Here is a 13,605-nt window from a genome sequence, read left to right as displayed (position 1 = left end):
AGCAAAGATTTCTACCTTTCCTGACTGTCAGTTCGAAAGAGTTAGCAGATTTTCCGCACTCTACTTGTCAAGTGGCCAAACACTCTTTGCACTGTGGATATGATGCATTAGAAGCCTCAAGCAGGGCAGCCGTGTCAGGATCTGTCATTACGAGACATGCATGGTTGAAGGAACAACCACCCCCTGATCATGTCAAGTCTAAATTAATTGATGCACCCCTGGATAAGGACCGCTTGTTTGGAATAAACGCAGAAGAGGTGTTTAAAAAGATGGAAGACAAATCAAAATCCATGCAAACAGTAAAAGATTTATTTCAGGTTCAACCTCTTAGGTTGAGCAGGAATTTTCCCCTCTAAGCAGTGGTCCTTTCCTGCACCTAGCAAGATCAGCCCTGCAGGGACAGACCACCCAGGCCACTATTCCATGGACAGTAGAGATCCAAATAGTGGACCACTTCCGCCCCAAAGGCAGGGAGTTCTAAGCCAGCCTTCCGTGGCAAAAACTCTCAATGACTCCTCCTCCCCCCCTGCCCTCCTTTCACTTACCAAGTGCTAGGAGGAAGGCTCTCCCCCTGCAAAGAAAATTGGCTTTCTGTAACAAAGGACCGCTTCAGTGCAGGCTTACAACACTTTCAGTTCTCTCTGCTCCTGTTAGGCTTATCTACTGCTCCCAGAGTAGTCACCAAATGCTTAGCACCGGCCATAGCATTTTGCAGACAGAGAAATATACATATTTTCCCTTATCTGGACAACTGCCTCATTCAGGCACAGTGCAAAGAAAAGCTGCTCCAGGACCTCCTCTTTGTCAAAACCCTCCTAACTTCCTATGGGTTCACCATCAAGGAGAAGAAATCACAGCAAACACCCTCCAGGAGGATCATTTTCTTGGGAGCACTGCTGGACACAGCATTTCAAATGGCCTTCCTATCATCCAGAGATTGAGAATGTTACTTGGTATATATACACTGGGTATACTGATATGTTTTTTAAACATACTATTTGAGGTCATATTTTGGGTTTTATGCACTTAGTTTAAGGTACTGGTAATGTAATGACGTAGCGCCAAGAAGAAAATAAAATAGATTATTGTAGTGATGGATTATTTAGTAGAGACATGTGAATTGGTTTTGTGCTTACAAAGAAATAAAAATTCCTCATTGGGCCCAACTGTACAAGCACTACTATTATTGTGATGTTATGAAGTAGTGGCATCTGTGTCAGGGAGAGTAGGGCAGTACATGTGTACATATGCCAGCATAGACAGATGGAGTTTTGTAAAGAATTTTATATTATTTGACTATCACACTGATTTGTACAGATGTTTGAGTTAAAAATATATTTGTAAAGTTACTTGTGTTAAAAGTGCATCAACGGTAGATCCTGCTGGGCAGAAAGAATGTATCCATGTGTATTAGAAAATGTAAAGAACAAATTCCAAATGGCCGCAAAGTAAAAAACAGAACCTGTAAACTGTTTAAAATCAACACATTGGTTAAGCACTTTCATGTATAGTTTAGACATCCTCAGAACTAAAGTGCCACAGTAAAACCACTGTTTAAAATAGTTCAATGAAAACAGCTGATACTAAACACACCTCTTTTTTCAGCCAGTCACCACCAGATACATGAAACTAATGATCCTCACCTCCCAGAAATGATGAATCGTAACAAAATTCACACACTTAAAATAGTGGAATAAAAAATAAGTAAGTAAGTAAATAAGTAAAAACACAAAATTGGACATTATGTAGTAGAAGCCCTTCTTTTTAGTTCACTGTAAATAGAAATGCACTCATTTAAACCTGGGGGGGGGGGTGGTGGCCACATTTAGCTTTAAGTGCCAGAACATCTCTCTTATCAACATATGATTTTGCAATCCCCCTTGAGTGCATAAGCCTGTACCTGCTCCAAAATGAGAAAAGAAAATTTGTTGAAACAAATATACAAATATACTCCAAGTACTTTGCCAGTGCATTTTTAGAATCATCCTTTTGAATACAAGTGCAACTAAATTCAGTTATTGAGTGAATTATTAGTCTTACCCATGTAGTATACTTCACAAGTGTTACAAAAAGTAAGATAAACCACTCTGGCTGTTTGACAGTTGAATTTCCCCTTGTTCTCATTCACCGTCCATACAAATGACCATATATTGGGAATACCAGTACTGATATACGAGTAGTATTTGCAATGCCCACATTGTGCAGTAGTAGTGGGAATACCAAAGCCTCTTCTTGATCTCTCAAGAATAGACTTAAGATTAGGTTTGTTTTTAAAAATAAAACCAAGTCCATTGGCAAAGTGCTCTTTAAGGCTTTTGTCACAAACCAGTAAGGACCAATTCTTCTTTACTATTTTGTGGATATCCGCTGCATCTAGAGTATAGTGCAGTATCATAATGTTTGGATTGAAACCAGATTTGTTTTCATTCATATTCACCATGTAACCATACCTAATAATGGGTACATATCTGTCCTTATGATCAGCCCAAACTTCATCCCGAACACAGTGAAGTAACCTAATTGGATAATCTCACTCTAATAACATTAGCTCTTCAAAATGCTTACAGCAATCTTCATCTGAAGTCAGTCTACAAATATGTATAATGTGACTCCTAAAAATCCCCTTCTTTTGGTGATAGGGCTGACAACTTCTAAAAGAAAAAAATGTGTTACAAAATGTGGGCTTTCTATAGATTTGAATATTCCACAGGTATCGGTTGTTTTAACTCAATCTGATGTCCAAAAAATTCACCTGTTCCACACTCATAGTAGAAGTAAACTTGAGATAGTTGATACTATTTTGTAAACATCCAATAAATTCTTCAAGGTCATCCTTTGACCCTTCCCATACAAGCAACAAATCGTCCAAATGTCTGTAATATTCTCTAGATGGTTGAACAATGGAAATCTAAAGACTGTTTTAAGTTCCCACCTCAGCAACACCGTGTTGGCAAATAATGGGGTGCATGCTGCAATTTTTTCATTATTCTTTATTTCATGCATGCATATTAGGTTGTATTGTTGTAATTGCTCAAATGTGTATGTTTTATCAGTGAAACCTGGAAGGGTGGAAAGTTTAAAATTGTGTTATAGCTTTCTGATGCTGCCACAAATCTTAGCAAAGCTCTGTGTGTGTATTGTACCAGAGTCTGGTGACCAGAGGTGATGTCATCCTCTAACCAGCATATGGTTTCTTTGGAACTCTTGCAGCAGCACAGAATCCGACAGGAAAGATTTCTGACAGGATATATATCTCACACATCCACACAGACAAAGTGAGGCATCATCTGGCTTTTGCTGTGGTAAGACACTCGGCACACATCAGCTTGCCTTGCTTTAGTGAGTAGTCAGGGAACACTAATTCTTTAGTTAGTCAGGGGCATTCAGTGAGAATAATTTAGCATTGTTTTCTGCATCTGTTTGAAACTATCCAACTGTTTTATTTTTTATATCTCTGTGGCTGAAACTCTGTTTATTGTATTCAGTGTTCTCCTGTTTTCTGTTTTATTAATCATTAAATACTTTAATACCTTTATTTGTGGTTGGTCCTTTAGCGAATACTTTTAATATCTGAAAGCTATAACACAATTTCAGACTTTCCACCCTTCCAGGGTTCTCTGATAAAACATATAAATTTGATCAGTTACAATAATACAACCTAATATATATATATATATAATATATATATATATATGTATATATGTATATATATATATCTACATACATTTTTTCTGTCCAGCAGGACCTACTGTTTATACATTTTTAACAGAAGTAATTTTACAAATAATTTTTTAACTCAAACATCTGTACAAATCAATGTGATAGTCAAATAACATAAAATTCTACACAAATCTCCAGCTAGCCATGCTGGCATATGTACACATGTACTACCCTATTCTCCCTGACACAGATGGCATTACCTCATAACAATGCAGTGTGTTATGAAGTATAAAACATGATTTGTATATTTTTAGCATCATGCTGTGCCCTGTGTTTTTATCTTTTTAGAATGTATTTTGCATACTTTTGTTAGTATTCCATTGTGACTCCTGTACAGTTTAATAGAGGCAGATATATTAATTAACAGGGAGCTAAGGAACGGTTGCCATTTTGTTTGCAAATAATGAGCATGTTATTCAGAAGCAGAAATTTTACATATAATCATGTTTACTGTTGTATTTTATTGCCCCATTAAATCAGATTTAATTGAAAGTAGTGTGTGTTAAGTGTCCTTATCAGCCTTTACATGAAAACAGAGAAAGTGACTACTAATATTATTTATATTTTTATTTATTTTACATTTGTTTACCAGGAGTGCCCAACTGGGCTAGGCGTTAATTTTCAGAGGTGGGCCCTGGAGAAAAGCTCCACATACAATATGCCAGAAAATGCAAAACATTACAAAATGCAAGAAAATACAAAAGACATTAATGCAGAGAATGCCAGTAATTACAGAAATGCAAAAGTATCAAATACAGTACTAGGTGCACGGAATACATAGGTACAGGCACTACAAAAAATGCATGAAGTTCTGAGGAGATTATTCAAGGATGCAATTAGGGAGTATGTAAGAGACTGAGAAATGATCCTTGATAATATATTAATAACGTGGTACAAGATCAGCTAATGTCGTAAATAGAGTAATAATATCTTCCAGTATAGAACTTTAATAAATGAAGGGTAATTTACAAATATATAACAACTTATTTTCATAATTAGCTATGCTATTCATAAAGCCGTATCAATAGAAGAACTTTAGGTGGAGTCTTGGGAGGCTTCATTTCTGTTTGGACTGCTGGATACTAGCAGTCTGTGGAAAAGTAAGACATCAAGGAAGTTTAGATTTTGAGATCAGGTAGGGAACTAAGTTAGGAAGGATTTAGATGAAGTAAGTTGACAGGCAGGAAAGCCTGGGTGGATTTGGTGATGTTAGGTTGACAGGAGATCAGGGCAGCACTGGGAGGGTAGGGAGGGAGGGGATGTAGGGTTATCCAGGCGAAGTATAGGAGCAGAGCCAGTTTTTGCTAAGGTGGTTACAGAGGAGAAGCTTGAATTTCTGCTTGGTAGTGGTATTTAAAATTTTTTGAGGGATAGTGTTCCAGATTTTGGATATTTTGTGTGAATATAGAGATTCTCCAGAGGAATTATTCACTTTAGAGACTTTTACTAACAATATTTTGAGGATCTTAGAGTTCTGCTGCTACTATATGGTTGTACTAGGTTTTGGAGTCCTGGGCAGTTTTTGAGTTGTAATACAATGGAGTGGGCAATAGTTAGTTGGTGTACATTGACTAGGTGGGGCAGTTCATTCCAGTTTAGCTCCTGTAAGGCAGAGAAGTGGTGAGCTGTATTGGGATGATTAAGGGCAAATCTGGCTGTTTTGTTATAGCAGGCCTCTAGTTTGGTTAAGTCTGATTTTCTAAGTTTATTAAAGATGGGTGGGGCATATAGAAGGGTAGAGAGGAGATGTGTTCTGGCTGTGGCATGTCTGGTGGTATTGGTGAGAAGTGGTTTAGCTCAGTAGAGAGATCCAAGTTTGATATGCACCTTTTTAATTGTTAAAGCCAAATGTATATCAAATTTTAGTGTGTTGTCAATTGTGACTCCAAAAAGTTTTGTGTGTCCAACAGAGTCTCTTCTGGTTTTGTTTGTTGCCCAGCTTTACCATCTACTTGCCTTCAGGAAAACTTGATTGCTCTATCCCTTGTTAATACCTCCCATGTATATTTATGTGCATATATGGATTCACTTCTGAAGACTGAAAGCCCAAAATTTTGAATTTCAAAAGGCTGAGACCAAAACCCTGAAAGTTCAATAGACTGAAACCCAAAATACTGAAAATATACAGGATACCAACACTTACTATATTCCAGCAGAAGTATATACAGAAGCAAATACAAGACAAACCATATTACTTTTCTCCAAGTATAAGCAGCGAGACAAGTCCCCTGCACTCCACATGTGGGGGGCTGCATCCCCCCACACCCCTGCTACGTCAATATATCAACTACAATATCGCACTTCATTACACTAACATGAGTTATGTTGTAGTATAGCAAGTTAGAAGGAAACATGACTAAGGTTACAACAGGCAGTCATGAAACACAATGGTATGTTTGCCATTTTGTTCTGTGGACTGTGTACTTGGAGAAGTGGTAAGCAGTTCATCTTTTATTTGTTTCTATATGTAGTTGTGCTAGAATGTAGTAAGTGTTATTATCCTGTGTGTTTTCAGTATTCTGAGATTCAGTATTTTGAGTTTTCAGTCTTTTAAACTTTCAAGATTTTGGTCTTTCAGTCATCTGAAGTGAATCCGCATGTACACAGGTATGCATATATTCACTTAAATATATATATGGGAGGTGTCTGCATGTATGCATGCAAGTATTTACAGGTTTGTGTGTGTGTGTATGTGTATCTCTCTCTCTCTCATATATATATATATATATATATATATATATATATATATATATATATATATATACATACATATACATACATACACTAGTACAGCTGTATGCATATAAATATTATTTTTGAAGTAAGTTAGTTAATGACATCTGAATGTTAGGAAAACCTTGTTTACAGGGTACCGGACACTCATCACCATTTTATACAGGCTTCCCTTGCAGATCCCTGGACTATCTCCCAGCAGGGGGGGCAGTGTAAAAGTATACACCTCTGCTACTCTTTCAGCTAGAGCTTTGAACTGTCAGTTTCATATCCAATACCAAGAGTTTTTATGCTTGACTGTTTACTAAGAAACCCTCTGATGATTCCTTAGATAAGAAATATGTTTTAGAAGAAAGAAATAACATCATTAGTAACCATTCCTTCATTTAGATCAGCCATGACTGGCACAGTTATTAGAAGGCATGCATGGTTGAAAGACAGGGTCTTGCCGGATCATGTTAAAGCAAAACTATTAGATGCTCCTTGGATAAGGTCAGTCTATTTGGTTCTCCTGCCCAGCAAGTAATGAAGAAAATGGAGAGAAGGCAAAACTGTACAAAAATTGGCACTATATCACAAGAGACAAGTGGATTTTTGCAAACTATAGAGGCTACAGGTTTCATCATTTCACCACCTTAGTAAAAGTAAAGAGGAATGCAAACCTTCCACCAAAATCAAAACAGAAGCTCTAAAACAGATAGTTCAATAAAGATGAGATGAGAGCTGTGGAGGGTGCCACCTACAGAACAGGGCAAATTTTATTCCCATGCTGGACAAATGCATTCAAGGATTATGGACTCAGATCAGCTGCACCCTGCACATAATCAAAAAAATGCTGGCAGTAAAAATGGCAATCCAGAATTTCAGACCATTCCTCCTCAAAGAAGGCCAATTAATGATAAGACAGACAACACCACAGTCATGGTACATCAACAAACAGGAGACTCTCTATCCTTCAGTTTGAAAGACCCCTGACAGCATGCATTTCCACCCTCTTAGGATAATTCGATAGCTCCCAAATTGCCAAGATAACATTGGTATCCATTGCTGAGAGCATGTCGGGGGGAACGGACACTACACTGATTCCTTTACTACAACATCATGCACCCAAACCTGAAAACTCTACAACTGACTGCCTGGAACATACACATAAGAGCAACTAACCCAGATTTATCCCAAAGTTAAAGACATTATCCTTGAGGCCGAGGCCGAGACCTTCAACAAGAAGGAATTATGCAGGAAAATGAAAAAGTTTTGGGTGTGGAGTAGAAAAAAGAAAGATCAAGATAGATAGTCACAAAGACCAATATATCCTGGCAAGAGCTTCTCCAGCCTCCATTCTCCTATTCCCATTCCTCCCATCAATGCAATGCTATTTTCTGCAGAATCCACCTGTCTTCTCTTTCACCTCTACTCAGGCAGTTCCTCAGAGAGAACAAGAATGTAAAACTCTAGGAAACCACCATTACCAGCATGGGACTTGAAAGCAGAAAATTGCTAATCTTCCATCAAGATAGAGTGTCCATGAGAACTAATCCTACATTTATGCCTAAACAGACAATCTCCAGTGGATAGGTAATTGCATAAGATTTCTGTACTCCTACCATGGAAAGCAAATTCCACAGAACATAAGGCCTCACTCTACATTAAGGGCTACCACTACCACAGCGACTGCAGATGCATCCTTGAAGGACATAGTACAGTTTTGTACCCTACCATAAATGATGTGTCCAACAGGATAGCATCTGCAGTCAGGATTACCCCCCACCCTTCCTCTGTGGTACAATAGCTAGCTGGGGGATCTCTTATGTGTATTTGTTTGTATATATGTACATACATGCTTATTTTTGTGTTTTGGAAACATTGGCATTTATCCAAAATTTAGCTATCCAAGAGGGCAACTGGCATGGGGGGTAGAAACACTGAACCAGCAGAGATGACGCCGGGTGAAGTGTGACACCAGCCGAGCCAGACCCAGACTTTGACTGCAGATGCTATCCTGTTCAGACATCTACATTTATGGTAGGTACAAAACTGTACTTTCTGTAATCGTGGAAGGCATTATCTGCCAAGGTGAGGCATAATGGCAAGGTATAATGGCAGGTGACTAATAGTTGTCCATTGCTGTCATTCTTCAGGTTACCAGACGTCAGTAAAATACGCCCTGTGGTGGGACATGTGATCCTAGGTGCCAGTGGAATTGCCATGTATATCCTCATTTTTCGTCGAAGACCAAAGACCATACCAATGGGAGATGGATGGTGGGGCACAGGAGAGAAACCCCTGGAACAGGAGGAAGATGTTGAAATCAAGCCCTTCCAGATCAAAACGTCAGCAGCAGAACTCCAGGTAAAGAAAACAGTTACAAAAAGTTTACTGTCAAGCAGATGTAATTGACCTTTAGTGATGAATCATCATCATCAAGATGTAATTTCATGACTTTCATGTATCTAGTATATCCTTTTGCTGATAGTAAATCCATTTTTAAGTATCTTCAGTCTGGAATTCAGTTCTTCGGGCAGTATTGAGTACTTTATGATGCTCTTAATTTATGCAGTATTAATACTTTTTAATGTATCAGTGAGAAAATTTACTCTTGAAAAGAATGCTTCACGTCATTAACTTCAGAAAACATAACTTTCTTTTTATGTTTCACCCTTTCAAGTGCTGCCCCATTCATTTTAAAGTTTACAAAATTTGGAGGAGTCAGTGTCTTCCTGTTTGCTCAGCTTGGCATTACTATACCATGCACTGGATTTGGGGTATTTTTTTTTTTTTTGCTGTACTGCACAGGGGTTTCAGACAAGATGAGGACAAATAAGCCTTGTGTAGAACTTAGTGGTTTTGTGCTGGTGTGCCTGGGGATGCCACAAGCATTTATGTGCTGCTATATCTCCACTTATGCATGCCCCTTTGAGGAGATGATTGCCTGACAAGGTCTGTGTCTGTGGCAGTACTTTGGGGCAGTATACGGTTGTTTAGGTGACAATTTGTTTGACCTGTGGTTTACAGTCTCCCAATCGTATTTTCAGCCTAATAACCTTGTGCTTTTCACAAACTGTATAGCAGGATTTACTGGCTTGCATTTTCTGTTTTAATTGCCAACCTAGACATGTTCAGAGGCTCCTTTTGTGAATTTTACAGTCATACATGGTGCTTGCCCAGCCCATTGTGTTTCCTTATTATCATGCAACATGCACTAGGTTGCTTTCAAACTTGCACTGGTAGTCACCATAAAGTTAGGGCAGCAGCTTGTTCTGAACAGAAATTGTTTTAGATTCCGCACAGGGCAGATCTCACTGAACCTCTGGATCTTGCAGTGAAAACCCAGGATGGTAGTGAGAAATTTGTACAGTAGTCTGGGAAAATGCTGTTATTTTTATCAATTAGTGACAAAATGTTTTACATTCATGTAGCGTACCATGGCATCTCTTTGATGTGGAATTAGTTTAGTGTGTTTTCCTAAGGACAGTGTCTGTGGAATGCAGCATTCTCCCTGTGCATCTTTGCAATGCACTAATAGAACGTAAATCAAAGTGCCTCATGGTGATAAGCAGCACTTCTGAATGTCTGCCATCAGATAAATATGCTGTCTTGAACTACTTCATTTGTTTTGCATGGTATATTCCCTCACACTTGAGAAGTTAATACAAATCATGGATGTCACTTTTTATGTTTCATTTCGTAATACAAAAAAGTGTGTTTGAAGTATAAACATTAGTTCAGATTAAAATTATGAGTTCAGTTGAAATTCAGATGATGTTAGCCTGTATTCCACAGAAACAGATCAAAATAATTTGTAAGCTCTGCTATACAACTGATTTCTGAAAAAAATATTTTATTTTATTTTACGATTTCATAATGGGTATTTGATGTAGTGTACTGGTCCTTTTTAGTCACAACCCTGATACACAAATAAAGTATTAGGATATTAGGAGTAAGGATGACAATTCAGAATGTCGGATATTGGCTGTAGCTAAATTAGCAAAACTTAGAAAATTAAAATAAAGTCCTCTTTCTAGAGGGAAAAAACAATCCAGTTAAGGGTTTAAGCAGATCTGTATTCAGTGATGTATGAAAGTTCTTGTCTGATTCTAAACTGACAGTTGAGCAACTTAAATGTTATCATTGCAGGGCAGGTACCAGGTCTGCCTAGGTAAAGGGTTGTACCTGGTGTCTCCATGTTACCCTGAAGTTACAAAGTCTTGTATTATTTTACATTTTAACAGTGTTGAGTATCTCTCATACATCAGCAGTACGTAACAGAAGCCACCACCTTAACAGTACTTAAAGTAGCAAAAAAAAATTGTTTTTAAATAAATCAGGACAAATAAAGACAGAATTCAGTCTGAAAATAAATATATTCAGAAATCCTTTCATCCTTAGGTTTCCTCCGGTCCATATCAAAAGTACAATGCAATTTTACTTGGATAATGCAGGTTTATATATATATATATATATATATATATATATATATATATATATATATATATATTTATATATATATATGTGTGTGTGTGTCTGTGTGTGTGGTTGGACCTGCTTGTGCAGGACTCATAGTTTTAGAATTTGCTGTGCCCTCTTTCTGGGGCTCTTCTGTCTTTCGGCTTTTCCCGGTTAGGGGTCACCACAGTGGAACTCCGGTCCGCTAATGATTGGCAGTGAATTTTAATGGTGTTGAGTTGGCAGCCCGGCGCCCAAATTTCAAAGAAAGCACACCTATACACACACGCACCTACCTGCATGTCTTTTTAAATTCACTTGACCACAGGGAGGACATGCAGACTACACACAGAAGGTGCTCCAGCCAAGAATCAAACCAGAGATCTTCTTGCTGTGAGGCAACAACGTGCCCTCTTTCTGGGGCTGATGTTGCTAAAAGTGTGCTGCTGAAAGGTTCACTGCTTCACACCTAAGCAGACCTGGTACTGCCCCTTGGAATGATACTATTAAAGCTGCTCAGTTGTCAACTTGGAATCAGACAAGAGTGCTTGTCCATCATTGGATAAATATCTGCTTAAACCCTTAACTGGATTGCTTTTAGTCTGGAAAGAGGACATTATTTAAATTTTCTAAGTTGTACTAAGTTAGCTACGGCCAGGATCCAATATTCTGAACAGTTATCCTTACTCCTAATCTTTTACTTGTCCTGGAGACTGTTGAGGCTGCAGGTTGGGATAATGGATCAGTGCTTCACAGATTCACTGGTTTTTTTTCAAAGTATAGTATTAAAGTACAATAACAACAGTCTGAAAAATTGACATAAGTCATTTGGTTTAGTAGAATAGTAAAAATGTACTCACAGAACTGCAGTGGTTACTCATTTACATAGTGTATACTGCAAAAAGTACTATCACAGAAGCTAGGTTATGCAAAGTATGTTTAGTTCAAGCATTTACAGTATGTATGTAAAAGGAGGAAAATTTCCTTTAAGGCATTTCTGTGTCACTGTTAGTGTTACAGTGTAAACAGTGGCTGTTGTAACTAGCCAGTGTCAGGAAATGCAGATAAACTTCAAATCATTTTGCATATAATGCCACAGATTTCTTTTCAGTGCCCCCAAAATGTTGTATGTTTTTATATCACTAGGTAGATGGTTCCATGTATCAGGTCCTGTTCTTGAGAAGGGTTTTTCTGCAAGGGCTAGTTTAAAGTTTGGTATAACAAGTGTAAATGTGTCTTCTTGGCTGCTTCTAAGCAAGTAGTTTTATTCCTTAATTTGTACCCTTTTAAGAGATGGGCAGAAACCAAGTGTTAGAATTTTGAATAAAAGGGTGCCTAGACGTTAAACGGTTCTGTCTGTGATTGGAAGCCCATGTACTTTTTTATAGTAAAATGCAATGGTGGGTGCTGTGTGAGTAATGCAGGATAATCAATAAGGCATATTCAGTCTTAGGAATTAAGACATTTTTAGCTACGGCTGTACGTACTCCTGGCAAGAGAAGGGTGATACCGTAACATAATTTTAGTTTTGACAGTACTTTGGTGATAATATTGTATGAGTGAGTATTGAAGTTAAGTGATTTACCAACGTTAAAAAATGTACCTTAGTACCACAGCATGCAGTGCATAGACTGCTGAGCAGTATTTTCCCCATCTTGGAACATTTCTTTCATCTCCCTCGTGTATAAAATTAATGTTAAAAGGTACAATTTCCTTGCACTGACATTACTGAGGAAAAACCTCAGTGATGTTAGCATAGGTTAATGTCTGTTGCATCCGTAGACTTTAATGGGAACACCACTACACATGAGTATAGGTTCCCCATTCAAAACTATGGCTGTACCAGATGTTAACCTAAAGTAACGTCACAACTGAAGAAACTGCATTTTTTTTGGTTGTGGTTTAATAAAAAGCTTACAAATATTTTTTTATTAAAAAAATGAACCAAAAAAATAAAGAGACAAGAAAGAAAATATATTATGGCCCTTGATTCATCAAATGCCACAATGTACATAGAATCCTGAGCAAATTACTTTAACAAAGGGCCCAGAGTTACACCTAGGTATTTTTCTTCAGTCACATTTGGAATAATATTCCCCTTGATGTCTTTTAAGGTTAATGTAGATAATGTAGAAATTTTTTTTTGACGTAGAGAAAGTCATGGCATTTGTTTTAATAGTGTTAATATGAAGTTTATTTGTGTGTAACAAATTACACAGATCTGTGAGTTTGGATTGAATGTTATATTGGGAGAGACTGGTAATTTGTTTCTAGCTTCAATGAAAATAATGTTATCTTTATACATATCGGGTCTATATCATATTGTTGAAACGGCATTACAGCGAATGCCGTTTCAACGACATATAAAGAGCCAAATACCAAAACAGCCAAACACCAGGTCACCGATTTTTTTCCCTAGGAAAAAAAATCGGTAGACTAAAAAGACACAACAAACCAGTTAAAGCATTTCAAAGTGGGGGGCTTCGACCCCATTTTCCCCACACACCCTAGCTAAATTTACCAAATCCGAGATTGCACTAGAGTGGGGTAAAGGGCAATGTCATGGCTCAGGCCAAGCGAATTTTTTCGTAGGAAAAAAAATCTCTGACCTGAGCTTTCGCTGTTTTGGTATTTGGCTCTTTATGTGTCATTGAAATGGCATTTGCTGTAATGCCGTTTCGACAATATAATACAGACCCGTACATATCT

At 37.7% G+C, this 13,605-nt stretch overlaps 1 protein-coding gene across 2 annotated transcripts in view; it reads left to right on the top strand.

The window, feature by feature from the left end:
* LOC122792842 (epoxide hydrolase 1-like) overlaps positions 1-13,605 on the top strand; it is a 1,170,497-nt gene that overhangs the window by 324,182 nt on the left and 832,710 nt on the right. For both annotated transcript variants that reach the window (XM_044060405.1, XM_044060411.1), the window contains one exon: positions 8,592-8,802. In XM_044060405.1, the coding sequence (XP_043916340.1) occupies positions 8,592-8,802 (211 nt within the window). The remainder of the gene's footprint in view (positions 1-8,591; positions 8,803-13,605) is intronic.

This window comes from Protopterus annectens, chromosome 1.part0 (genome assembly GCF_019279795.1).
Source record: "Protopterus annectens isolate FY-2018-M chromosome 1.part0, PAN1.0, whole genome shotgun sequence".
Lineage (NCBI taxonomy): Eukaryota > Metazoa > Chordata > Ceratodontiformes > Protopteridae > Protopterus > Protopterus annectens.
This window is presented reverse-complemented; position numbering and strand designations above follow the sequence as displayed.